We start from the raw sequence: 27,569 nt of genomic DNA on the forward strand, positions 1-27,569 counted from the left end.
TTACGTCACTCTCTGCACAAACTGCTGCAGACTCGAGCGAACATCTTCATTCAGAGGCTAATGCTGCCATCTAGTGGAGAAATGTGACAGCACAGCACTTCTGAGGAGGAGATGACAACAATAACAACTGACACAAGTGTTTTCATTGAAGTGTATATTTAACGATGACTGAACAGAACAACAACGTAAAAATGTAAACTTTGAAGGTGAGCAGAGAAGCGGGGGGGGAGAGGGGGGGGACTGCATCAAACAAAAGAACGGTGTCGTGGACAGACGGCACTGAGCTACTAAGAAATGAGCAAACTTAGTAGAAGAAAGAACTGTTCCACCGTCACTTGTTCTTAAAGAAAAGAAAAGAAAAACAAATCGGAAGGTAAGAGGGCGACACACTGTACATCACATTAAGGCTAAGTCTCAACTTTCTCTCCTCGCCACATGTGAGAAATCAAAAACGAGCCTAAAAGCCGACAAACAGGACCCAGTTCCCGGCTTCGTGCGACAGGAGGAAACGCTGCGGCACCGAGCTGGAGGCCTGACGCCTGAACCGGTGACGTTCAGTTTCCAGAGAAGATCAAAAGCAAAGAGAACAAAGTGATGGAGACAAGTTTTTTTTTTTGTTTTTAGTTTTTAAGCAGGAAGGGAAAAAAAGGGGGAGGAACAGGTGAAAGTAATAAAGTCGATGTTTGATGTGTTAGTCGTTTGATGTGTCAATTGATAACAAAAAATAAAAAGGTAGCTGAAGCGTGCACGTACAGAAACCAACATAAAGAACAGTGCAGCGCCCGATCAGAGGTCAAAGGTCACTGCTGATCGGAGCCATGTCCCAACCCCAGCAGTCTGTTCCTCCACAGATCCAATGACTTATCGATTAACAGAAGAAAAACAATTATTTATTAAATCATCATTTTTAGAGCAAATGCTAAGATGTTAACCTACATTTGATTGAGTTTTTGGACAGAAACAGAAAAACATTCACACTATTGTCAAACCTGGATTTTGGAAAATGAAATAATTCCGAGTGGCAGCTCTACTGTTTACTAACATTACAAAGAATGGACCAAATAAAAAACTGTTTTTCAGATTTAAAAAAAAAACATTTTTAATCTCGTATCTGTTCTAGAGCCGAAACCATAATAAAGACAGGTAAAGGGCCATTCCACCATTTTACACAGGACACAAAGTGATATCAATTTGAAAAACATAATTGAAGTTAAGTCAGGAAATCTCAGTCGCAGCAAAAATCCCAGTATTGTTTTTACTGTCAATCCATTGAGTCACGATTTCGGCACAAAAGCCAAATGTAGATTTCTGGATTTCCAACTTTTCAAATGTGAAGATTTTATATTTTTATGCTTTGTATTATTTGTTTTTCCTATTTTTCCTATTTTTTTTGTTCTTTTTCAACATTTGAAACACAACAAAGTTAAATCGAATCATCAAGAAACAAAACGCCTCGTTAGAGAGGAATTTGAGAACTGCTCTTAATTCTGCAGTGAACTTAAAACTACATCTAATAAATCATTTTAATCATTAAAGCAACAACAACAAATCCTTGTTTCAGCTTCGAACAGGTGAGAACCTGCTGCTTTCCTGTTTAATATCAGGATCAACTATCGTAGTTTCTTTCAGGCAAGACGAGATGTTTCAATGCGTCACACCAGGCTCATTCTTTTCTTTTAACTTGACAGACAGAGGAAGTCATTGATTAACAGTTGGTTCTAATGATTAGCTCCATGTTTGAGAACAGCAGCAGAAGGATTGGCCTGTAGTGTGGAATTGGGACACAGCTCTATCCTAAAGTTTCAGACAGTGATGGAAGTTCTTGCCTCTTTTCTTTTTCTACCGTCAATGTCTGTAAACGAACTCGACCTCTTCCCAGTTCAGTTTCCAGACAACCTCTCTAAAAAAAATTAACGCGGTGATGAGGACCGGGGATGAGGCACTAGGCTTCGCTCGCTCCCTCCGCCTAATTCATTAGCACTACTTTTTACACACAGTTGGGCCCACGTCCGTCTTTAAAACCCTAGCAGCAGAAATATACAATCTACGCAATTCATGAAAAACAGGGGGACGGGTGAAGGAACGTTGTAAAAATTCACATTCATTCTTTTCAACAAAATCTCGAGCCCCGCTGTACAAGAATTATTGCATTCACTGTTCTAGTTGCTGTCATACTAAAAAAATAACAAACAAAAAGAAACAAATAAACTTTCCGAAAGAATCACAGAATGAAATTAAGAGAAAAACTGCATATTTAAAAATCACCACAATAATCCAATATATTATCATCCTTTTAGACATTTTTCTTTACATCACATATTTACACATTCGGCCAATTTTTTTGTCTTAAGAATTAGTTGAAAAATAAAGGTCAGGGAGCCAAGCAGACAGAAAGGAGATGATGACGATGAAGAAGAAGATGATGATGATAAAAAGGTTAATATTACAGATGAGCTGTGCCTAGACGGTAACGTTCCTCCATACCGCATACTGTCCTCTGTACACGTGTCAGGAACAAAGTCCTCAGCTTTCACTCCCGCTCTCCCTCACTCTCAGCAGGAAGTTCAACATGTGCCTCGGAGCAAGGTCGATGGGTCTTTGGTGCAAATGTTCCTAAGTCTTCTTTTCGTTTCCCCCTTCGCCCCCGAACCCCCAACTGATAAGCAATCGATTAACGTACCACAAAAAAAAAATTAACAGACGCCAAAAAAAACAAGTAGAGCAGCCCAATACCGTAGCAAACATTCAAGTACAAAAGAAAAGATTAACAGCAAGAAAATAAACAAAACCAGGAGGGAGGAGAAAAACTAAACAAAACAAAAAAAAGCAAGACAGCAGTCCTCGGGAAAAAAAGGACAATAGTTCTGGAGCTAGCCAGACGTTTACACTTCAACTTCCTCAACACACAGGGACGCCCTAATGAGAAGCTCTTGAGACCAAGTGCCACAGAAACGGCCCCCCGTGTTCTTCTTCATTGGTTGTTAAGAGGTTTCTTCGCATGTGTTTGTTTTCCTAGAAGAGTTCGTCATCGTCGTCATTATTTTTTCTGCAGCTTCTTGCCTTTCCTCAGGGCGAGCTTGTTCTTGATGTGTCCTCGCTTCCTCTTGGCCGTCTGGTCGGAGACAGAAGAGGAAATATATGTATATCGAAAAAATATATCTCAACTAAATATTCTGGAACCAAAACAGCTTTGATACAGAACCCTGGATAAATCACTGCACATGAATCACTGGGTATCAAACAGAACTTTTTTCCTACGACCCAATGAACGATTAATACTGGTTTCAAAAACACGGTGAAACTTTTTAAGCAGCTTCACAGTGAGTTAGCTGCTTCACAGGGATCATGTTAAATTAACATATTATATCATATCATACTGTATTACATTGCATATTGCAATCGGACACTGTTTACTGTTTTGCATTTTGCATTTCACTTTTTATAATTTTTATCTTTCATATATTTTTATTCAGAAATGTTTATGTCAAAATAAATGCTACTTTGTATAACCATTGGACAAAAAGTGAGTAAATAAGAAGTAAACAGTGAGTAAATATATACTGGTTTTCTATTTTTTATTGCTTTTCCTATGTATGTTGTATTTATTGCGTTTTATGTTTCTATGTTCATTGTAAGCACCAATAACCAGAGCAAATTCCTTGTAGGTGTAAACCTACTTGGCAATAAAATACTTCTGATTCTGATCATGAGTAATAGCCTCTTTTCAGTTGTGTGGGACGACACAGGGCTTTCTCTAAATGAAACGTACTTTGACCAATAACGTCACAATGATCTAGTTTTTATTACAAGAAATAGAATACATCCTGTTAAAGCTGGGAGACATAATGAATCACGGAAATGTCCCCGGTACCTTTTTGGACGTGTACTTCTGTTTGGGCACGACGCTGCGCAGCTTGTGGTCCAGCGGCTCTCTGTTGTCCAGGTTCTTCACCTTGTAGATTCTGACCAGCCAGTGCTCCGAGGTGAACGCCTCCTCCAGGTGCTTGAAGCTGATGTCCTTGTTGCCGATCTCGGCGTTACGCGTCCGGTCGAAGCCGGGTGGCGTCCGGAAGTCCAGCTGGGAAACGGAGAAGGTGGAAATATGAAGTTGACTTAAATTCACATCTTAGATCTTTTTAAAAGGAAACATTAAGAACTCATGAATGCGAGTTGATACCTGAGTCACGATCCCGCTGACTCAAGGTCATGATTCATTAAATGATTCTTACTTGAAACCGGATGAGCAGCAGAACGAATTAATGGATTTACCAATTAAAAAGAATTCATTCCTTTTGAACTGAAATCAAGGTCAAGGAAAAGAAAATTACTCTTCATCATAAACTAATCTTGCTCATGTCCTTTACAGCAAATTGAAAACAAAATTATATTTTTTCAGTCGCATAGAGCAGGAGATGAAAATGCTTTCTGAGCTTCAGATCAATGTAGAGATAAAATAAAACGGCAGGCGAGAAAATAATCCAAGTCTTAAGAATCTAAGACTTCTTAATACCTTATAAAGCTTTTCACTGAGGAATATGAAGCGTTTAAAGACTTTAACAGCCGCTGATGCACAGGTAATCGCTTGAAATTCCAGGAAATACCACTTTTTTACAGAGTGTAAGACAAGAAGTTAACTGGGAGGAGCTGGAAAACCTTTGATTTTTAAAAATAAAACATGTTTAAAAGAGAAATAAACAGTTTTATAGAAAATGATCACAACACTGGGTATGAGCAACTTTCACCAACTCGTTCCTGATATTCTACTCTAAAAGCCTTTGACGTCTCCCCCAGTCTCTCCTCCTGTTAAAGTGTCCTTCTCACATTTGATGCGCCCTCATCACCTCCTCCTCTGTACTCTCACCCTCCTCCCCATGTTTCTATCTACAGTATTTCCTGTGCATGTTCAAGCTGCTTCAGAGGACACAGACTAGGAAATGTTAGTTTATTATTAGCCACCGAATTTTATTCTCTTGACACAGTTATTAATGATTTTCACACTCTCCATTTAAATGCGTAGAGAGAGAGATAGATGTGCAGGTTTCTGGGAGCGAGCGAGCATCGATCCTATTCATTATAAACTCTCTACTCTGGACTATATTACACATTTTCTCTATTATCCTCTATTCTCCACTTGCCTCTAAACAGCTTCCTCAACCATCTCCTACCCACCGCTCTTCTTATTGTCCTCAGCCTTTATTTCCCCTCGTCACACCCTGATTCCATGAAGCTCATCTACTCCCCTGATGCTAACTCTCTTTCCTCCCTCCCTCCCATCCTCCGTCTCTCTACCCTGAATCATGGCTGTGAGCTGCACAGAGCGTTGCCTGTCTGTCTGCAGATGGCGGCTGCATTGATTCTCCCATCTCAGCCGAGCCGCTGGCCGGGCCACATCTACGGGGGGGGGGAGCAAGCACCTGGCAGGAAGGATCCCTCTTATCTCTGCGCTCCTACCTGCCAGAAGTAGCCGTGGCACATTTCAAAGCTTCTGCCAATCCTTCATATTCCTCCTCCTTCCCTTTCTTTCCTCCAACTCACCACTCTCTGAACCTCAGGAAATTCCAGAGGCATCTCTTTAAATCCTGCTCTGCTCCCCCGTCAGCCACCTCTGCTCTTAAGACACAGAAGCAGGAGGTTTGACACCTCTGGTGGCAGCGGCTGCTCATTCCTCTCTGATCCCAGCACAGACCTGGGACTTATTGTTTGTACCTATGAGGTGGATCAAAACTCTCGACCCAAAGGTCATTGGAGAGTTTCTCTGAGGCGCTGACTTTACCCAGCGGAGGTGGAAGAAGGATCAAACACATGGTTTCAGTGATGAGTCTGTGTTCCTCACCTGCATCTCACCGAACCGATAGTAGGACATCTTGTACATGAGGCAGTTGAGTAGGGTTGGTGATCCGGCCTTGTCCACCCTGAACTCGCCCTGTGGGGTGAAGTAGTCGCTCTCCTGAAGAAGACGAGGAGGAGGGAGAGTGAGGACCAGAGCATGATAAGATGATGGTATGGGTTAGGGTGGTGGGGGAAGTTATTAAACAAGCTGCTTTCAGACATGCACTGCAGTCTGGACATTTTCTCCACAGGGGCTGTGTGACAGATACAAAATGTCCAAGTCGGCTGCCCGGGACATTTTCTGAAATTTTTTCTCTCAACTCCCAAAAGTAAAATGTCGGACTAAGCCCATAAGAGAATACAACAGTAAAATGTCTGGGAAATGTACAGTGAGTCTCCTGCTGCATTCTTCATGTGTGAAAGTAGATGGAAGATGTTTGGACACAAGAGGGCATGTCTGAAAGCAGCTACTGATTGATGGGTCAAATATATAATGTTCACATACACATGAATATGATAATTGTGATTGGTACACAACAGCATGTGTAGTAGATCTCTGCAACAACTACTGACTGCGTTCTTCCAACAGTCCCTATGTGTGTATGTGTGTGTGTGTGTGTGTGTGTGTGTGTGTGTCTGTAGTGTAAGGAATAGTTGATTTGTGAACTTTTAAAAAGGTGCTAGTGTGTGTTTTTTTAACTTTGGATTAAAAAAGGTGGATGTTGCACAGGTAACTCCAAGTCAATATTAACATAATGAATACACCATAAACGGAAAAAACATGTGTAAACATCAGTCTGGCCCCGAAGCATCATGTGAAGCGTGATTTCACCGAGTGTTTCCCACATGATTTCCTGCAGAACAGCTGCAGTGACACGTCTCACACTTACCCTGATGTCCTTTGGGTGCTCGCCCTCCGCTATCCTCACCATCCACAGGAACTTGTTAATGTCGTCACCTGAGTATCCGATCACTCCTCCGAAGATGATCAGCACGTAGTCGACATCGAGCGACCTCATGATTTTATAGGCCGCAGTCTCGTTGGAGGACATGGCTTTCCCCACCTACAAACAAAAAACAAGTCATGCTTCCATAGGAGTTTCCTCCACTTCACCAAACAGTGCTTTAAATGCAGCAGAGATATTCAAAAAAAAAAAGAAAGAAGAAAATCATTAAACAGAGATCCATCATATGAGACGACAGATGAAGAGAGAAGAAAGCTAGAGGGCTTTCACAGAGTTAACGAAAAGACAAATCATTCCTCCACGTTTGGCAGCAGAGTGAGAAATAAATAAAAAAATCTATCAAAACTGCAGAACCTGACAGCAATTAACTGATATCCCCCTACAGTGTAAATTCAACAGGAAAAACTTTAAACAAACAAGATTATCTGTCTTGTTGGCAAGAGCACTTTTATACACTGTAGTAATTACATTTAAAAAAAGCCTGAATCAGGAGAGATAAACAGGAAGCGGGTGTAGAGATGAGGGTGAAAGAGAGAGAGTATGATAGAGACTGATCAGGGCTCACCAGGGCTATATGACTGTTGTTCCATGTGTTGTTATCTACGAGCGTGGTCCGGTTGGCCATGCCTGCTATCTGGTAACCGTAGTCCCACCAGGACATGACCCGCGCGTGCTCGTCCGTGTTCTGTCTCAACCAGTAGTAAGCCTCCCTGAAGTCGTCCAGGATGTTGCGCGTCCTAACAAGGCAAAAACATGGTTGACAGGTAACGGTGTTGACAGGCATACGGCTGTGGAGGCTATGAATATTTCAGCTTTCAGTAAACAAGGGCAGCAACTGTCAGAAAAAGAGCATCCATGCATAGCAATATTAATAAAACCTCACACTCTTAAACCCTTGTGTCCTAAATGCACCTCGAGCGGCAGCAGCAAGATATGAAGCCAGACGACCAATTAACAGCAGGTATGGTAATCGCACCGCATCTGTGTGTGTGTGTGTGTGTGTGTGTGTGTGTGTGTGTGTGTGTGTGTGTGTGTGTGTGTGTGTGTGTGTGTGTGTGTGTGTACAAGAAAGAGCAGTGCAACGGTGATGCTGCACCCATTGGCGCAGTTAACCCTAACTGCCTGTGTATCGCTGTGTGAAATTGAGTCTAGCATTTAGTCTTGGCCTTCGATATTCCCCCCCAATGCTTAAAGAGAATAATTACGCCTGTAAAGGAGCTCAGAGAGAATAATAGATCAGCTTTCAGTAAATTCAGCGATGGTCCGCAGACAGTTCTCTTCCCTGTGACCTAGAAACACTAAGTTAAGCAATCATCTTGAAGCTTATAGGTGCACTTACCAATATTTCCACAAAACCTCTTACTATGAAAAATACATGAACTCCCTCTCTATTCTGCTGCACTATGTTTCTGCACGCAAACACACACAGACACACACGGGCTTATTTGCACACGAGGTGGAGCACTCCATCCGCATGCATTATGACCCATTACTCTGGGCTCTGCTCCACTCTTTGCAGTTATCTAAAAATCCATTTACACGTTACAATGCAAGTGCGTGTGTGTGTGTGTGTGTGTGTGTGTGTGTGTACCCGTCGTGGTTATAGGAGGCGAGCACCACGCTGGGGCTGGAGTAGGCGTTGCTGGTGACCCAGGTGCAGTGGACGGCGAACATCATCAGCAGCATCAGCATCAACATGGTCACGATGGACTTGATGTTTGGACCCAAGCCCTCCTCAGCTTTCTCCTGCTCTGACACATGTTTGCGCACCTTTCCGGCCTGCAGGGGGAGACAAACACTCTTGTGAAGGAGGGGAAGGCCTGACACGTTCCAGCATTATGAATTAATGTGTAGTAAATTATTGAAATTAATTATTGAATGAAGTAATTGTATCTTAGCGTATCCTCAAGCTTTATATCTGAAGACAGATCAGTGAGGATTATGAAATGAACCTTGTGATTATTTAATATTATTTTACAGCTACTGCAGAGAAAACGTTGGCGAGGAGATGATTTGCAAAATATGAACGTGATTCTTTCATATTCTCCTCCAACTAATTCACTGACATGGAAACGAAGGCTCAACATGTGTAATGATAGACGTTAGTGAACATTACGACATCTGAATTGTCAAAAATGAGAGAAACAACCAAATGCTGAGATCACAAACATCAATATATTAACATGGAAGTTAATGGGCAACAATAAACTTGTTACGTTTTTAATGTGAACTTTAAAAGTAAATATCTGTTCCGATGTTCAGTTTGTACAGAACATCCACTGAGCCTCAAAAATATATTTTTTGCTTGAGAAGAAAACAAGCACTTGTGGAGATCACAGCTGACTTGCTATGCCTGTTCTGTTCTTTGTATTTATTGTGTTTCTTTCATCTTGGAGAAAATGAGTTTCTTATCTGCAGAGCTTTTGTGTTTATAAGCCCAGTTTGTTTCTACCCGATTGGCACGTCTCTGTCTTACTTATCAGTTTATTTTAAATGCGCAGGCAGCATTTACTTAAAAAAAGACAAAGACTTGAAGTATATCCAAAGTGCATCACTCCCCATTTTTCTGCCAGCGCAGAGCAGCGAGGATGTGTAACAACCAGACTCAGCATAAACACATCACAATTATACCGAAGTCTTCATGTTCAAAAACGTAACATGTCATTTTCACGGAAACGTCTCACGCAGCTTTCGATGAAAGGTGTGAAATTATGCAATTATGAAACAAACTGGAATTTAGGGAAAACACACAGCTCAACTGTGATTACACCAATCAGCTGAAAATTGACCAAAGGGAAAAAAATCGTGGCAGCTGATTCACAGATGAATCACAGTCTATCAAACGTGGTGGGGGGGGGGGCTCGGACCAATTTAAATCCCAGTATGTGCTATAAAAGTGTTTAACAAGTGTAACTGGGAAAGACATCCAGCTGCTGCTGTTTTATGATACTTTTTTAATAATCTTGTTTTCTAGCTTTCGACCTGCCAGCTAAAATCTAAGCGTCCAGACAATTTGACCTGAAAGATGATTTCAATAAATTATACCACTGTGGACTTATGCATTATTCTGCCTTCACCTTGTCATAGAGATTCCCAGAATTCCTCTTGTCGTCTTCGTCGCTGCTGTCTTCGAGGGGGGGCTTCTCCCTCTTTGTGTCGTCTCCCATGTAATGCTCGAAGACGCTGGAGAACGCCACCGCCGACAGCATGCACACCACCGGGGTCAGCGTCAGCATCAGACGCACCATCACGCCGGCAAAATACACGGCGCTGATGGCGTACAGGGCCACTGGAACGGAGAAGGAGGAAGATGATGAGAGAGAGAAAATAAAACAAACAGAAGGTCAGAAAAGGGGAAGGATGGTGTGGATGCGGAGGAGAGACAGGAAGCGAGGCAGAGAGTGTGAAAAGGAGATAAAGACATGAAGAGGAGAAATTTAGTTGTTAAAGAAACGCTGCATAATCCGTCTGTGTTAGCTGTGTTCAAAACTCTCCATGGAGACAGAGCTGGTCTCTCTCTCCGTCCTTGAGAGGCGTCGACCCGGCTCAACAGGTGCACGGCTAATCGATAGCTGTAATTGGCTGATTAGGTCTGAGGGAGTAACAAGCTGCTGAAGGACTGTTTCTAACGCTCGGAGCTTCTCTGCCCTCGATCCGGGTCGTTGTGTGGCTGCTAAGTGGTTTTCTCTGGTTGTGTTGTTTAAATGATAAGAGCTCGTCACGCAGGAGACAGAGAAGAAAGAGGTGCAGGTGGGAATCTGTTCTGATCTGGACATGCTTTATGTTGAGAGACTGTTTATGAAGATGGATGACATTAACTCATAAGTGAAGCCGAGCGTTTCAAATGCCCCCTGATGGATTCCTTAATCTCAGGCAGCTCTTATCAAACTCGTGTATGCGTTTGTTTCTACAAGTTTGGTTTGCATTTGATTAAATAAATACGAGTGGGTGTATGAGCGCGACCACAATGACATTGTCAGCACAAGATGGCAGCGTTGATATTGGGCACATTTGGGCTTCGTTTCTGGACAGTTGGCAAAGTGATAACAGTCTATGTGGTTTACAAATCATGCACGTTCATCACTGTTTAGTGTTAATAAAGCAGATAAACGACAGTAATAGCAGAACAATTAGTGAGTGATGAACTGTTCTTGTTAAACAGAAATGATGACACAATAGAGTTGTGAGGCAGGAGGAGCTGTTTGAGGATCACATTCAGAGAGTCAGGTGGCTGACGGCTGGAGGCACATGAACCATGAATCAGCAGAAAAAAATGTCAAGGTAGTTGAGGAAGGAACTTTTCGACCACTTCTCCTTTGATCAAACGCTAAAAGCAGAAACCTTTAGTTCATAAAAAACACTCGAGGAAGGAAGCTGCCTTTTCTCTGATGTGAAAACTCAACGCAATTATTTGTCTCTCTCGGATGAATTCAACAACTGAACCTTTTTTCCAAACTGTAACCTCCGATTCCGGCCTCTGTAACAACTGCAGCTGAGGCTCATGGTCAATGGACTGTATTTAATGGACTGTAGTTATGTAGCACTTTTCTATTCCTATCGACCACCTTAAGCGCTTTCCAATACAAGTCACCCATTGACACACATTCATACTTCTATGTACAGCATTTATTCTCCCACACATGCTAATACACGCTCAATTTGTGTTTCAGCGTCTTGCCCAAGGGCACTTCTGCAGGTACACTCAAGAAGCCAGAGATCGAACCACAGACCTGAAAGTGCTATTGGGTAACGTAGTTCTCCTGGGTACACACCAAGCTGCAGATCATCCTCTACTGAGCGCAACTATCTGCACAAAATGGCATGGCAGTACCTCCAGCTGTGGTTGATATATGAAATAATTCTGAAACCAGCAGCTCTTTGCACCTTAGAACTCTGTGCCACAGGGAAAAATTAAGGTTTTGAAGCTTGGGGGTAAAATATATATAGACCTGGGAAATTAGATAAAAATGATCTTACCAAATACTCGCTCATCATTGATGTTCTTGATGCAGAACCAGAGGCCTGCTGGGAAGGTGCACACCAGGATGTGAAGGTCAAAGAAGAAGGAGACCCACGTCGTCGGCTGGTGCTCCGACACAGACGCTATGATGGGGATGTGGATCTTAGCATAGCTGGAGACACAAGGGAGGGGGGGTGAGAGGGGGTGAGGTGTTGGTGGAGGAGGGAGAGACAGACAGATGCCATTCATGTTGGGTTGAGCACTTTGGGAGTGTCGAGACAAATTATACAAAAGATCCTCCCGATTAACTCCAGAATTATGAGCAGCAAAAAAGATAATTCAGCTCCCCTAACATGCTTCTGGTAATATATGAAGACATTTAGCTCTGCTGATGAGTGAGGTTCTCTTATTCTGCTTATTAGTTTCTGATCTGCTGCTTCCCTTTTTATTCATTATGTGCTTTTACAAAGCAGTTTCTACGCGATTCTACATTTTTCTCTCTTAAGTGTTTTGTGATTACAGCTGGGAAAGAAAACACAAAGCACATTAACAAATTACTATCCGTCTCACAAGGGAAGAAGAGAAAAAACAAAAACACTTTCTGATCTGCTGGAGTCAGCAAACGTCAGAAGAACTGATGATGTGCGGATATACCACACATGTTGCAGTGCGTTCTACTGAGCACCGCACAGCACACAGCCCGCGTTGTGCTGGCCTTGCATGTAGGATTGTGCAGGCGGGGTTTGGAGCCGTCTTGGAAAACAAACGCATGCATTCGATTGAACAAGTGTTCCGTCGATAGTGAGAGCGTGAAGGTCAGTGCAGCTTACCCCGTGTCCCAGAGAGAGTAGAAACGACCGCTCCAAGGAGCAATGTATCCTAGGGAAGGAAAAACACAATGAGTAAAGCAAAATGTTAAATTATCCACTTAAAAGCTTTCAACTTGAGCTCCTGTAAACAAGAGCTGTTGATAGATGTGCAGGAAGTTTGTTTACTGAGTGAAGTAAAGAGACAAGTGAGCTAAAGGTCAATTACATAAAAATGTATTCAAACAACATAGTTTAATCATTGTTAAACGGCAAATTCAACCCAAATGTGCTGCTTTGAATGAATAAAACACTATTTGACCTGAAGAGCAGAAGAAATGTGAGGCGGAAAATTGCCTGAGGATAAAACAAAAGTGGAAACTAAACTGGAATATAAACTTTATAATATCTACTTATCTAAAGCACCAGAGGTTTCTGAGGAAGTAAAGGCATTAGTCATGTCAAAGAAAACATTCAGTGAGTTTCAGTGAATGTAAACTTTTGTTTCGTTAGAAGAGAGCTTTAACAATTACCTTAAATGACCACCCTGCTTTTATTTACAAACCTTTTCAGACCCTCCCGGTAAAAATAATGCCAGAAGCTAATCTGCTTCATCATGACTGTGTGATTGACCATCACATTAGAACTGAAATGATGCAAAGCTCTGATTGGCATGTGCACACATTCTTCATAGTAAGAACTTGACGGAGAAAATCGGTTTCCAGAACGTTCATGTGTTCAGTGACTAAGCTGTGAGCAGTGGACTGTGCCAACCGGGTTCAAAACCAAGGCAACACTCAGAAGAGGCTCCGCCAGCGCCGGAAATATATTCTATTGATGATCCTTAATTACTGCGATTGACTTGTTTATAAATGTAACTAAAAACCGTTTAAGCTGCAAATGAGAGTGCATACACATGTCTTCCTTTGGCTTGGCTTTGATCTGGAATACATTTTAGCTGTGAACTGTTGCCTTGAGGCTCACAGACACTCATGTACACAAACACCACCACAACAACAGCCATGGCTCTACATTTCAAAATTCTTCCAACACATTGAACTGTATCATGTCCTTTGTAAGTTTTAAAGGAGATTGTGAATATCGTATTTAATCCCGATGATTTCATAATGAACAGCGTAAGAAAATTGAGCACTGAAGTTATTCACAGAGCACTGAACCAAAGCTAAGAAGAGAAAATGAAGTTTAAAAGCAGCAAACGCGCGATGGAGATATTTTTCGAGAGGTGATTTAAAGGAGGACACTGATTCAACCAATCAATACTTGGCTCCGTGTTCACAACACAGAGGAAAACAACCCGCCATTTTCATCTTTATGAGATGAAAACGCCTGACAGACGGACGGGGGCAGGACATGCAGAGCTCTGCTGCAAAACTGGCTCATCACCAAGCATCGACTGCCCCCCCACTCCGTTCAGATGGCTGACAGATAGCAACGTTCTCGGGCTGGCCAGTCGAAGCCAGTATCCCCAACAGACCAGACGTCTGCATCAGACAGGAGCGGCCAGTCACTTCTGAAACAGGCGAGCGACCAATCAGAGGAGGCCGATATCACTGCAGATGTAATGTGTCACCATTCGTTCTACTGTGTGGCTGCAGAGTGGACTGGATTGACATAAAGTCCGATTATGGTTTTAAACGAGTAAATAATCTGCTACCCAGATCAGAGCAAGAAAACCAATATGTGATGTCAGGTAAGAACAGTCACCTCAGTACACACAGCAGGAACACTACCTAAGGGGATAAGTGAGTGTCCTTTCTACACAATAAACTCTATTAGGTTTCTTGGGACCAGTCTGAGCTAATACACCAGTAGATAAGAGAAGTAAAGCCAGTGAGGTGCTGCGGAGAGGAATTTAGAAATAGTTTCTGTGGGGGAATTTGTTCACTAAACTCTCCGTCTCTCGGTGCCTTTATAATAAGATTGAACACCGTGTATATCTTCTAAGTAGTTCAAGATGCCGCATTTGTCATCCAGGATCTAAACACTTGAGCAGACACACAATTAATAAATAGCAAGGAGGCAACACTGTGCCTGAAACCTCCAGCCCCCCCACTGTGACCCAAAATCCAGACGGTGCTGAAATAAAAGGCAGAGCTGGGGGGGGGGGGGGGGGGGGTTGGAGGGAAACATTTACCGGGACAAAGATCAAGCAGCTGACTGTGCACACCAGGGTTCTACACAAGTTCACAAAAAGTCACTGGATAACCGAGCACGATCCTCCACCAATGTTCAACGCATCAGTTTAGATTTGTTTATGCCTGTTTGGCAATTTTCTGACAATCCATGCGCCGATCAGCAGCCCCCTATAGCACTGGGACTGGAAGTCAGGGCATGATGGGATAGTGCATTAACAACACTCAAATAAATTAAAATATGAAATGGCTAAAATCCCAGATCTGGATTACTGTCAAAATTCAAGTCAACTGATCCCTGAACAAAAGGCCATTGCTCACCAACCCTCAGAGGACATTTCCACTTTTGGCGGTTTATCTGGTGTTACACACTGACTGTGACTATTTCCCAGATCTTGAAGTGGTGACTACATATTTCCTGGTTTGTCTGATCACCTGTTTATTTAAAAAAAAAAAAATTAAATAAGGACATAAATATTCAGTTTTTTATAGCATCAAACAACTAATTAAACCCAAAATTTAGACTTGAACCTCAAATGACAGAAAACATCTTTGAGAAAATGTATTTGACCTGTATTGCGATTTTGTGTTAGGCCCCCGTTCCATTAACAAGGAGATGTGATTCATGACCTATACTGCAGCCAGCCACCAGGTGGAGATTAACATGCTTTGGCTTGACTTTTAGGCACCATCTTGTCCTCCATCTTAAATAAACTCCGTGCTTTAAAAGTCATTTAATTTACCACGAAACATAACAGAAACCAGATGTGAGTAAATGGTTAGAATATTCACCTAATAATTGACATAAGACACAATTCACTAAATGAAAAGGGAAAACTGTTTCTACATGTGATCAGGACATACAGACCTGTGTACGTGAGATAGATCACAGTGAGGAAGACCACACCGGCAGCCAGAGAGACTCCGAGGAAGAACAGCGTCTGGAACTCCTGTCTGGTAAGCCTGTCCTTCAGGTACTGCAGGAAGGCATAGGCTTGCAGAAGTGCGAACACACCTGAGAGAGAAAAGCCACAGTGAGGAGAAAAAGAATGAGCAGACATAAAAAAAAAAAAAGGGAATCTCACATTGAATCTCTGACAAGGGCCTGATTCATCCTGCCTCCTGCAGGGAACAAACTGGGTTTAGGTGGATGAGAAGTGCCACTGTGCGTTTGGCAGAATCCCAGATGAGGCAAATCTCAATAGCCCCTTTGGCTGCTCATCCAGATGTGAAAGACAAATACTGGGAGGACAATACATTTCCAATACAAGAACCAGATCTGTGTAAATAAGCCGTTCTCTTCCCCTCGCCTTGTCTTACTTTCCGCAGCTCCCTCGGTCACGCTTGTTTCCCCCTCGTTCCTCTGTTCTGTCATCTTTTCTCCAGTGAGTCTTTTTTTGTATGTCTGGTGAATTCAATATAAAAAAATTGAAAATATCCCCCCCGGTTTTGTCACCTCCCATCCTTTAACAAACCTTGTGTGAAATAGCTTTACTCCTCCTCTGGCCCACAACCACCCCGAGCAGGTCTCACCCACTTCTAAGGTGACGCTCATGATTGTCTCCTGGAGAGCCGGCGGTGGGGCTCACACACTCGTCACTCTCTGCCCTCAGAGGATGAGATCACAGCGTTACCGACAGGTCCACGGCTGTCACTCTCCTCCCGTCCCCCACTGAGCTCCCTGAATGCTACCACCAGATGTTCTGAGCAGCTGCTACCCCGGTGACATGAAAAAAAACACACACTTGCTCTTTGAGCAATAGGCAGAGATGATTTTTGGAGGTGCATTCTTCAAAGCCTCGCTGGATGTTGTTTGTGCAGCCGACACCCAGGAAAACAGGGACACTTCAACATACGCATCCTACGGCGTAAAGACAATTCTCAAAAAAAAAAGATGTCAACGGCGGCACCCTCCCAATCTGGATGTAAACAAACAAAAGGTCTGTGCACGGAAATGCACACATCCATGCTGTCAGGCAGCAGATGGGCCGTCTCTGGAGAGGCTAAGATGAAGCTTCAATCAGGTACCAACATGCCAAAACTAAAAAGTTCTTTATTCTGAACGTATATGGGTGACACGCAAAGCTGCTTTCTTTTTTCGGCTTGGTTAATGTATTCCAGGCAGGTACTGTTGTGTTCTTCTACAGACAAAGCATGACTAACGCAATCAGAGCAAACGGATTGAAGTGCCGCTGTAGCAAACTAATCTCAAGTGTGTATCCATGCTGCTGTAAGGTGCTTGGGATAACAAGCAAGTGGCTTATGGAAAGTCACACCTTTAATGCGTGAACTGCTGCAGTCAGCCTGAACCGTCTCCCCGGAGCTTTTGTTACAAATTTGTTAGTGTTTCCTGTTTTGGGGTCAGTCGTACGTTGTGTAACAAGCTCTACACACAACACTGTCCCAGTTTCACCCATTAAATTGATACAACTGAAGCTGTTTATTAAGACATTTAAAATGCAACATTAGCTTTATTCATCATATCATATTACATATTTATAGCATTGTGTTTAACCACTTCATGATGATGTTTTTATATGGCTACACATAGTGTTGCTAACTTCCTGACTCTCTTCGCTAATCAAATTACTTTCTGTTAATTTAGCATTTTCAAATTTTGTGAAATGTTAACAATATGTAGATAAGGGCTTCAAAGTAAGTCCACTGGGTTTTCTGCCTCCTTCTATTATTACTTGTCATTCTCCATGCATTACTGAACCTGTGCTAAATAAGAGTTCATATGCAGTTTGTATGATTTGTATATCCGCAGTTTGGTGCATGGCAGGAGGCGTGCAGCGAGAACCCAAGTTGATGAGAGTGAACCAAAACAGTAAAGTTTGCCATAAAACCAAACTAATGAGTTCAAAGACACTAAAACACTCGGCAGAGCTGAGGGAAACTGCTGAGTCAGGTTATAGTTTCACTTACCGGCAGCAGCCATGTGCTCGCTTGTCCTGATTGGTTGGAAGCCGACGAAAGGGATCTGCATCGACAGTACGAGACCCACGATGTAGAACGTGCTGTACGCTGTGAAGAGAGAGGACAAACCAAACCAGATAAGAAATCATTTAATCACACAAACTGAGGAAACCACAGAGGGAATGAATCGACCTCAAACCTGGTGTTTAAAGGCGACTGATTTTCACTGTGGCACCTCACAGGGAGTAAATACAAAATACCTAATTCAATGACATTTAATGGGAATGAGAGTTGGCTTGGCGCGGTGAAGCCTGGAGTGACAACGGTGCTGAGAACATTTGAACTCGCACCTTCGTAGCGGGGGTGAAACCGATTCGCAGATGCTAGCAGCTAAAATAAGATTAAGATTAAGATTAAGATTAAGATCCATTTATTCATCCCAAACACATGCACAGACATGCAGAGGCAGACTCATGCAGGTAGGGAAATTTAATCTCTGCTTTTTACCCATCTGGTGCAGGACACACAGAGCAGTGAGCGACCATGTACGGCGCTCGGGGAGCAGATCTCATCTCATACTATATAATATAAGATCTCATACTCTTCCTGAAGAGTATGCCTCGATTTTGATTTAGTTGTGAGCTTCCTCACATCTGCTATTGACTCAAGACGGAGCAAGATGAATAGTGAGGGAACATCGACTCCGAGGTATTTTTTATTAAACCAGGATTTTCTTTTTCTCTTTTTGTATGTTCCCGTGCTGCAGCCGAGAGACACCTGGCTCTGAAAAGAAGAGCTGAAAGACGAAGCGGGGAGGGAAGGTGAGGAGCACGGAAAGCGCTTGAAGACCAAATATCTGTTCCGCCGACAGAACATTTCTACAAATATATTTCTCCGGCTCTCATTTGCTACCCAAAGGTGCAATAGGTTGCTGGATGATGCTCAGGCTGCAGATATCCTTGAGGAACATTGAAGTGAGAAATAAATTTTCCACTTCGTCTAACAGGACTGTATCATCAAGTGGAATTTCACTGTTGAAAAACCGATGCGGCAGAGGTAGGTTACTTTGAAGAGGCCATAATTCTTTTTCAAGCTCTCAAAAGACTCAGAGTACAACATATAATCATATGTAAATGATACTTGACATGGTATCATTTATCTTGACCAGAGCAGCAGCCCCTGCTGCGAGCTCAACGCTAAGCCGTGTGGATGGTGGAGGGTCTGGAGGATTGAGTTCGAGTTCTCTGAGCCAACGGATGATACGCTGGAGCAACCACGTGTTCCCAGTGACCAGGATGTTCAGTGGAATAACAAGCCTATACACTTCACCGGCGCTCGGTGTCTGGTAGTGAACAAAATGAGGATCAGGTAGCAGGTGGCTGCGTTTACTGTCAAGTGGTGTGTGGGTGTGTGGATGTCTGCACTGTCAATGATGGAATGCTTATGGATGTGAAAGATGAGCACAAGCATGACTGAGCATTTGAGCTCGTTTCAGGGTCAAATGCATGGGGACCAATGACGGGAGACGCCCGGTTGAGGACGAGCAGGTTGTCTGCTTATTGCATTCACTGCTATTCTAATGGGAGAAGATCCGAAAACACTTTCCCGTTCCAGATAGTGTATGTGGGGGAGTCTTAAACATCATGTCGAACACTAAAAGTGATTGCCTGGTTTAATTGCCTGTGCTCTTGTGTGTGAGTGTGCCCCTTACCGATGTAGACTCTTTTGCTGTAGCGTTGCATCAGCAGCAGCACAAACACGTGCAGAGGAATCAGGTTGATAATAAACACATAGCCTCCCCATGCCGACACCTGGAACACACACAAAAACACACACTGGTAAACATACTGTCACTGTTCTTCATTGGTTTCAGATTCTTGGGTTTGTTTTTTCTGAATTAAATGAGCCAACCCTGCCTAGTGGAGGCTTTCCTTCACAAATTAGCTCAGCAGGGAATGTGCTCAGGTCAGCCCCAGTGAAGGGAGCTATTCAAAAAGGTCCAGTGGAGACACACAGGGTCTACAGCATTTTACAAATTTTTTAGAGCTAAACTGTGGGATCAAATATTTCTGTGTGAGTTAGTAAGTTTCTCCTGTTTCTCAAACTGAAAACAGGAATAATTTAGAAACAAAATGGAGGGTTTACAGGGTTATCACAAAACAGCAACAATAACACAATTCAATTGGGCATCAAACCCCAGCAAGCTTTTTATTGTTCAAAGGGTTCTGCGGAAAAGATACAACTGTGTATTCACGTGCGATCACAATTAGTGTTGCTGGTGGATTCACTGCTGTTTACAGCTTTCTTCTCCTCCAGAGTCAGCTTCTACAATCAATGTTTAACCTCTGTCAGACAATCCTCATTTAACCACAGTTCTCAAAATGTCTCATTACCACTAGAGGATCAATTCATTATCATTTATATTGTTAATTATAAATGATAATTGCTCCCTGATTATTTTCCCAATTATCAATTGTTTAGACTTTGAAATCCCCACAGTTGAGAAGGATAAGCTACAAAAACTAAAAAGGTACAATATACATGTAAAACAATGATTTAACTCGAAGTAAATTGGTACATATACAAGGGCAGCCCTTCCTCTCAACTCTTTTATATAGATTTAAACATTTTATTGTATATATATGGGGATGTTTTTGTATCTTTTTGATTAGACACAAGCAGCTAAAATGAACAAGTGATAGAGTACATAGATATTATCTATCAAAACTAGGCAAAGATTTATATTCGGTAAAATGTGAGATGCACAAAACCTTAAAAAGGTTTTTTGAGGTCCTTTTGAGGTCCACACATCTAAACCCATCCATGATTAGTTTTCAGTTGACTGGGACTTGAATCAATGAGCACCAGACTGAAAGGTAGAGGGGCATGAAGGAGTCAACGAAAAGGAGTAAAAGAAAGCAGAAAAAAATAATGTGTTAAGAAAGATAAAAGAAAAGAGCGAGTTCTAGAATTAAAAAAGAGAAGGTTAACGGCAAAGGAAAGATGAATTTAGCAAGAATAAAATGGGAATGAATACAACAGCTCGCCAGTAAGGCCTCGACTTCACCTGCTAAGTGAAATGATCAGTCTACACTTCCGGTATCAGAGGAGAACCAAGAACATCGTGTCTAATTATTAAACACATTAATATGCTACATTAACACAGAGGAAACAATCCTAAATAAGTTCCTTGAAAATGTTTAGGTACAATTATGTTCTAGCAGCCATCTGCATCTGTTCTTCCAGATGGTGACTGTCAGTCAGTATCATGCGAACCATAATTTGAATGAATACCAGAGATGACTTAAATTTGAGACTCATTTTGGAACAGAGGTGGCGGAAAGAGTCTCTGCTGCCGACTGGCTGAGAACGTATTAACAAGACAGGGTCAAACCCTAGTGTCTGGCTCCGCCTCTCTGCCACTCCGAGAAAACAGAGGAAGGTGAATGCCTCTGTCACAGCCAAACACGGCCGCCAGTGAGTTTATCTAACAAATTGCTGGATTTGTCACTTGAAGAAATGTCTGGAAAGGGTCTGAACAGTCAGTAAATCAAGCTGCAAAAGTGCAAAGTTGGCAACACCTGCCTGTGAACACTGTTCTGATGATGCAATACAAACTGCCGGTGCCAATTTACTTTGAATGAACAAAGACTTGAAAATCCCCGTGATGGAGGTCACCAGCAGCACAGATTGACCGAACAAACTAATCTACTTCAAACCTACAAGACGATAAAGTAAAGATAGTGGAGTTACCCATTGGCTTATAACCATTACCTGATTTTGTTACAAATACATGGCAGATTCCCTCAAGGTAAAACTAATTAAAAAAAAGCCTTTTGCAAACATCGCCTCCCTGATATCAGCAGGGTTTGTTGTTGACTTTCTGAGTTACATAATATTATTTTTGGCCTGTTTTTCCCATTTGGATACTTAGCTGGGAACCCGTGTGGGAGGCTCAATGCCAGGTCAATGGGATGAAAGATACTGACTGGAAATGTTCCCATAGTCATGATTTGCAGATGTTCAGGGCAACAAAGCAATTCAAAATTCAGATTACCACCAATGTCATTTGGACAATGTCCTGAATGTTTTTTGTTTTTTTCTAAACTAGTAAATACTTTGCTTTCTATATAATGTGAGGACGCTGGGATCGTCTGTTATTTAGCCAACTCCACAGAGCGCCCTGGTTACAGATTTACTTCCCCAATCTTCAGAACAAATGGTCCAACCAGCAGAGCGAACAATCGACTGGAGGAAAAGGGATTGGGAGAAAGTGGCCATCTGGTCACATTAGAGGACCATGCAAAGATGAATGCCTCTGACGAAAAAACAAATACGTGTGAGTCTGCACGAACTGGCTCCATTTGAAGCCGTGGTTCTAACAGCCAGTCATCCGCCCGAGCCAGCGGCTCACAGCTGAGGGCAGGAATCGGAAAAGATTGGGAGCAAAGTCTTTGCTGTTATCGCTCTCTGCATTTCATGCAGGGCTTATCTGGTGACCATGTGGCCAAATTCAACAATATATAGAGAACACAGCATGCAACAGGAAGAAAGGCTTTACTGTGTTTGCTCCTGTGTGTCTGTACACATCTGTTACCAGCCAGTTTATTGGCATCTTCCCTTCTATTTATGACATTGAAAATGAATGTTCTGTTTGTGTACTCCACTCTAATAACATTGGATAACAATTTCTGGTTCATTAAAAAGACTTGAAGTTGACTTCATGATCAAGGTCAACAGAGGGTGTACGGCTGTAACAGAAACTGTGAATCTAGACGACACTGTTCTTTAGCAGGTCACGTGTTAGTGTGTGTATGCACACAGGTCAGGTGCTGATCGCTGCACAGCTAAATTCTGTCAAGCCTGCAGGCTTTTCTCTGAGCACGGTAACATTCTACTCTCCTGATAAGCTAGACTGTTATCACTTACTTATAATTAAACAGTTCTCTCCAGCTCCACAGCCATGTTAATAGCTCTCTGTGAGGGATGGGTGTGAACTAAATGCTAATGTCTGCATTGTAACCTGCTGATAATCGGCAAGTATAATGTTTCCCATGTTCCTCCTCTTAGTTCAGAGTGTAAGTAAACTAATGTTTTCAAAAGCCAAACCGAAAGTACATCTGAGGCTAATGGGAGGATGGGAATGACATTAGCTTTGCAGGGATAAAATGTGCATTGAAAAAAAACTGGGAGTGGCATTGTGGTACAGTAGCTAGCACCATCGATCTAATAGCAGAGACTTTAAATTGGATGTGAATGTGGGAGTGTATAGATGCTCGTCTTTGTGTGTCGGCCTTGTTACATCGACATCTTCTCCATTTAAGTTAAAAACACACTTATCTCATGAACAAGTTCAATTGTTACAGCTGACGTAAGAAGCAGGTCTAAATAGACTTTAAATGATTAGCTAGAAAGTTGCTTAAAGAAGTAGAAAGCATTGTGAGCACAGCTAGCGTAAGCTTAAATGTACAGAAGGTATTTAGTTGCTGTAATTAAAGGAACATCTTGGGGCTACCAGCGTATTCTCTCCATTCCCAGGAGAGAGGTGCACTGAAAGCAACTAATTCAGTTGCAGTCAGGCACTTTGCAGCCCGTGCAAACTGATAATTACAAATATAAACTGAGGTGGCAGTTTATTAGGTACATGTGTAGAATACTAATGCAGTCTAAAACAGACCTGCATTAATCCTCCCTTTAGTCAGGGTCCAGTTTTGAATCATAAGTGTTTTACGGAAGCAACTGTCGGATGATGCTGGAGGATGTTGAACTTGCATTAATCAGAGGTGATCCTGTTTTTGAAACTCATCTCATTGCTATACATAGGATGGATTCAATAATAGAGACACCAATAGACTTCATATAGCAGATATTTTATATTGGAGTTTGTATTATTCAAAATTTTGACACCACTGTTTAGAATTTTACTGCAAATGCATATTGATTCCACATATCCCCATCAGTCTCCCTGATTCGATTTTTACCCTGAAAAAAAACATATAATTTAAATCTGCCATTTCAGTAGATTACATTCTTTGGCCAAACTATTTTGCAGGTGTTGAGATTTTTTTGGCTGGACAAAAGAAAACTTTTTGACCCACTACTCGCGTTAGTAGAAGGCTTCCATCTTGTCGTCTGAACAAAATGTCCTTTCTTCTGCTTTTGTTCTGTCCTCCATTTTCTCCTGCTCGCTCCACCCTCACCCTCTCTGGGGATGAAGAGTAGGAGGATATTGCAATGCCAACCGCCCGTTTCCTGTGGCTGCTGTCTTTCAGTGGTTATGGCTGCTCTGATCCTCTTCTTAATCCCATCCCTCTCTTCTCTGATCATGCCAATTTCCAGGGTTGGAGGTCTCTCCCTCTCAGGCACCATATCTGCCTTCACATTCACTTAAACACCATCAGAAAAACTAGCCTTGGCTATACCCTGCTTCAAATAACAGCATAACGTGTTGGGGTGGTTAAAAAAAGTAGATGGGTCAGCGAGTCTATGTGGCCCTTTGTGTGCAGGTCCAACATGGCGACAGCTTTTACTCCCTTTGAGAGGGATCATCTGCATCAGTGGGTGGGCCGCATAAACAGAACAAAGGAACATCACATCACCAAGGAAAGAAAGAGGGTGCAAAGGAGGATAAGAAGCATGAAGATTCATGTCCCCATTGCTTCTAACTGGAGGGTGTCAGTGCAATGTATGCTATTTATCAGTCCACACCTCTCTCCAGTCCTTCTGTTCTGCTCTCGGATTTGTCTCCCATTCGTCTTCCCGTAACTCCTGTCTCCCCTTCTCTTGACTACAATACTCTGCACTGCCATTGGATGCTGTGGCCCGGAGTGATCGATGAAGGTAGATTTCAGTTATCTGTTTCCTTTGACATCTATCTCACTGCTGGCCATAGAGATTTAGCCTGGAATGGGCAGGAAACCGGAGATCATAGGCTCTCCACCTCCCACACATGACCAAACAATCTGTCGCTGAGGCAGTGTGCCTGGATAATTTTTTTTTTTTTTTATCTAATCTCTCTCATCAAACCCTCGATGGGCCTGTGCCTGAATTGATAAATAATGCAGAAACCGCTGGCCTAAGTGCAAAATGCATTGGGTTGTCCGTGTTACACAGAGAACAGTTGCTATTATTCTCTCAACTGATTGTTTTGTTGTGAGTATAGGGAAAAACTTTTAATTTAGAAATGATCTGTTCTGTATACATAAGTTTAAAACTCATACAAAACAGAAAAGACCATTAAATCCTCACTAATGATGAACTAGAACTGGGATGTGTGGCAAAATAGTTGCAGATTATTACTACATCAGTGAAGGATTCAATTATAGATTATGGGAGGGTAGAAACAAGATCAGCAAAAAAATATATAATATATATTAAGTTAAATATGAATGAATTAAAACTAAAATTTGGACGAGAGGAATCCATACAGTCATCATCTGTACCACATCTTTTGGGAATATATTAAAATTCCTGTTGAAATAAGTCAAATCAGCCTGTGGATAAAACTGTAAATACCCAAGTGTTTGATATTCTTACCATGTAGAAATAGCAGAGACAACAGCCGATAGTCCAGAACACCGAGCCTGTTTTCACCGCCTTTACCTGCAGGAGAGAAAGAAAGAACAAACAGTGATACAAGAATCACAGCAGTATGTTTTCCATATACGCCTCGACATCAAAATGAGACGCGTAGAATTACAGACTGCGGTTCCGGGACACTACAAACAGAAGGCGGCACAGTTTCTGTGATAATGCCATGTTGTTCTCTTTCAATCATAGCAGGAACATCTGAAATCTGTGCAGCGCGTCTCCTTCAGTCGCCATTTGTTTTGTAGTCCCAACTGCTGCTGTGGTCGAGAGGCTTGATCACATCCAACAATACTTGAGATTTTACTGATGAGGGGCCACTAATGGTCGCTGGACCCGAAGTGGTCTCGCCTTGCTCAAATACCCGGCACAGACCAACCATGGATTAGACACCAATCAATCGGCCGCACAGATAGATCCACACACGCACCACACCGCTTCAGACTGCTGATGCACGCAGAAACAACTTGAGACCAAAATAAAATCATCCTCGAGCTTTGCTTTCCGCGTGTGCTGAGGAAGGCCACGCTAAGTAGGTCTGTAGTGACCTGATTCTCACTCTGTCACATGAGAAACTGGACGATCGGCGTGTTGAAGAAGGAAATGACAGCGTGTTAGGCTCTTGTTGCTCTGAGCACACCAGAGGACCAAAGCCCCGTTCACATGAAATTTATTTCTCCAGGGCACACAGGGTGATATGTGCACTGATCATTGATTTGAAATCCCTCCCGGAGAGCATATGTCTGATTTGATTTTCTCTGCCGTCTATTCTCTGATCACACAGATGATGGTGATGATAAAAGCCAGTAATTACTTGCTTACAGTGAACTTGACTTAGGTCCAGTCTGGAGAGACATTTTCCAATTTAGAAGTGGATTCTTACAAAGAGCTTGGTTTATTGTTGCCAAGTTTCGTCAGCTCTGGAGTGATGCAAGTGAAGAAGAAAATGATTTATTTTACTGGATAGATCGTTTCTTAAAGGCAGTCCAATCAAACAGGGACAGAGAAAAAAGAAAAAAAACAAAACGATTTTGTGAGACCAAGAAATTGAATCAAATGAGTTGCTGTAATGTCACATTAGGGTGATTCTGGTTTAATTAGTCCGACTTTGCTTTCTTACAATTAAAGTTGACATTTAAGAGATATTGAAATACTTTTAAAATGTTGATAGACCGTAACCCTTTAATTCCTCTTATTTATTTTTAGTATTACTGTGCTCTGTCAAACAGGCGCCTCTTTCTTAGCCTACAAACCAACAGCTACAAACAGTAACCTGAACCTGAAAGACACATCACATATCACACACTTGACTTTCATGATGGTGGAATTAATTACCGAATTCTTTTATAAGACTACATTTGCTTCAGCTAAACTGAAGAACTGACTGGACACTGCCCTTTCCCCATGGATGAAACCGCACGATGATGAGTAGGAGGACAACAAACTGCTTAGTTTCCCTCAGACAATATTCACACTCGGGCTGGGGCCCGGCCAGCTTTCAGCCGCGTGTCACCCAGTGCAGTGCATGTACGAGCCGTGCTCAACTGGTGCCTCAGCTCAACTCTTCCAACTGCCCTCCCAGCCATGTCTCCTTTTGTGAAGACACAGCGTGAGACTGGTCCATTTAATTAAATGTGAGCTGAGAGAAAGGGTGGAATTACTGTTACAACAATGTAGGCATGGTGAACGGGGTTAGAGCAAACGAGGAAGGCAACGCTCTGTGTGTGGGGGGGTGGATGTGTATGTTCATGTGTGTATTCATGTTATGAAAAGCTACAGTGTTAAAAAGAGTAGCTCTCCTGGGTTAGGGAGGATTCAATTATAGATTATGGGAGGGTAAGAGAGCGTTTGTGTGTGTGTGTGTGTTTTGGGAGAAAGGAGGGGGGGGTAAACACAGATTAAGCGGCTGGAGTTGGATGGGTTATTAGTGGATAAAATGAAGATTGGGCTGAGACTTGAGAGCATGACTCTGTGCTTTTGCCGTGTGGAGGAGAGGACGGGCTGGAAAAAGAGAGCAGGAGAAAAGAATGACCATTAATGAGTTGTAGAGAGGGAAACCAAGGCAGGGAGAACAAGATGAAGGAGCAGATAGCAGAATGCAGCACAAGCTAAACAATGGCGGGGACAAAGGAAGACAAAGACAATTAGAGAGAGATGAGATGGAAGAACAACAGAGTGGAGGAAAAGAAAACACAAAGACAAATATGGGTAAATGGGACTGATAATGGGAAGCAGTGGTGCATGGCCGGGATGATTATTTTTCCGGGCCCTTGCCAAATAGAACGGACGATGCAAGAGGGTGGTGGGTGAGTGGCGGGGGGGTTCTGATGGCACCGCTCCGCTGATGACA

At 42.5% G+C, this 27,569-nt stretch overlaps 1 protein-coding gene across 1 annotated transcript in view; it reads right to left on the bottom strand.

The window, feature by feature from the left end:
* Positions 1-139: 139 nt before the first annotated feature.
* stt3b (STT3 oligosaccharyltransferase complex catalytic subunit B) overlaps positions 140-27,569 on the bottom strand; it is a 65,263-nt gene continuing 37,833 nt past the window's right edge. Inside the window, exons 4-16 of the mRNA XM_062410134.1 lie at positions 25,169-25,234; positions 19,344-19,443; positions 17,642-17,740; positions 15,582-15,728; positions 12,585-12,633; positions 11,772-11,926; positions 9,872-10,083; positions 8,386-8,573; positions 7,360-7,531; positions 6,720-6,893; positions 5,834-5,947; positions 3,872-4,078; positions 140-3,112 (exon numbers count right to left, since the gene is read on the bottom strand). Of these exons, the coding sequence (XP_062266118.1) occupies positions 3,038-3,112; positions 3,872-4,078; positions 5,834-5,947; positions 6,720-6,893; positions 7,360-7,531; positions 8,386-8,573; positions 9,872-10,083; positions 11,772-11,926; positions 12,585-12,633; positions 15,582-15,728; positions 17,642-17,740; positions 19,344-19,443; positions 25,169-25,234 (1,758 nt within the window). The 3' untranslated portion in view covers positions 140-3,037. The remainder of the gene's footprint in view (positions 3,113-3,871; positions 4,079-5,833; positions 5,948-6,719; positions 6,894-7,359; positions 7,532-8,385; positions 8,574-9,871; positions 10,084-11,771; positions 11,927-12,584; positions 12,634-15,581; positions 15,729-17,641; positions 17,741-19,343; positions 19,444-25,168; positions 25,235-27,569) is intronic.

The sequence above is a fragment of the Platichthys flesus genome, chromosome 17 (genome assembly GCF_949316205.1).
Source record: "Platichthys flesus chromosome 17, fPlaFle2.1, whole genome shotgun sequence".
Taxonomy (NCBI): Eukaryota; Metazoa; Chordata; class Actinopteri; order Pleuronectiformes; family Pleuronectidae; genus Platichthys; species Platichthys flesus.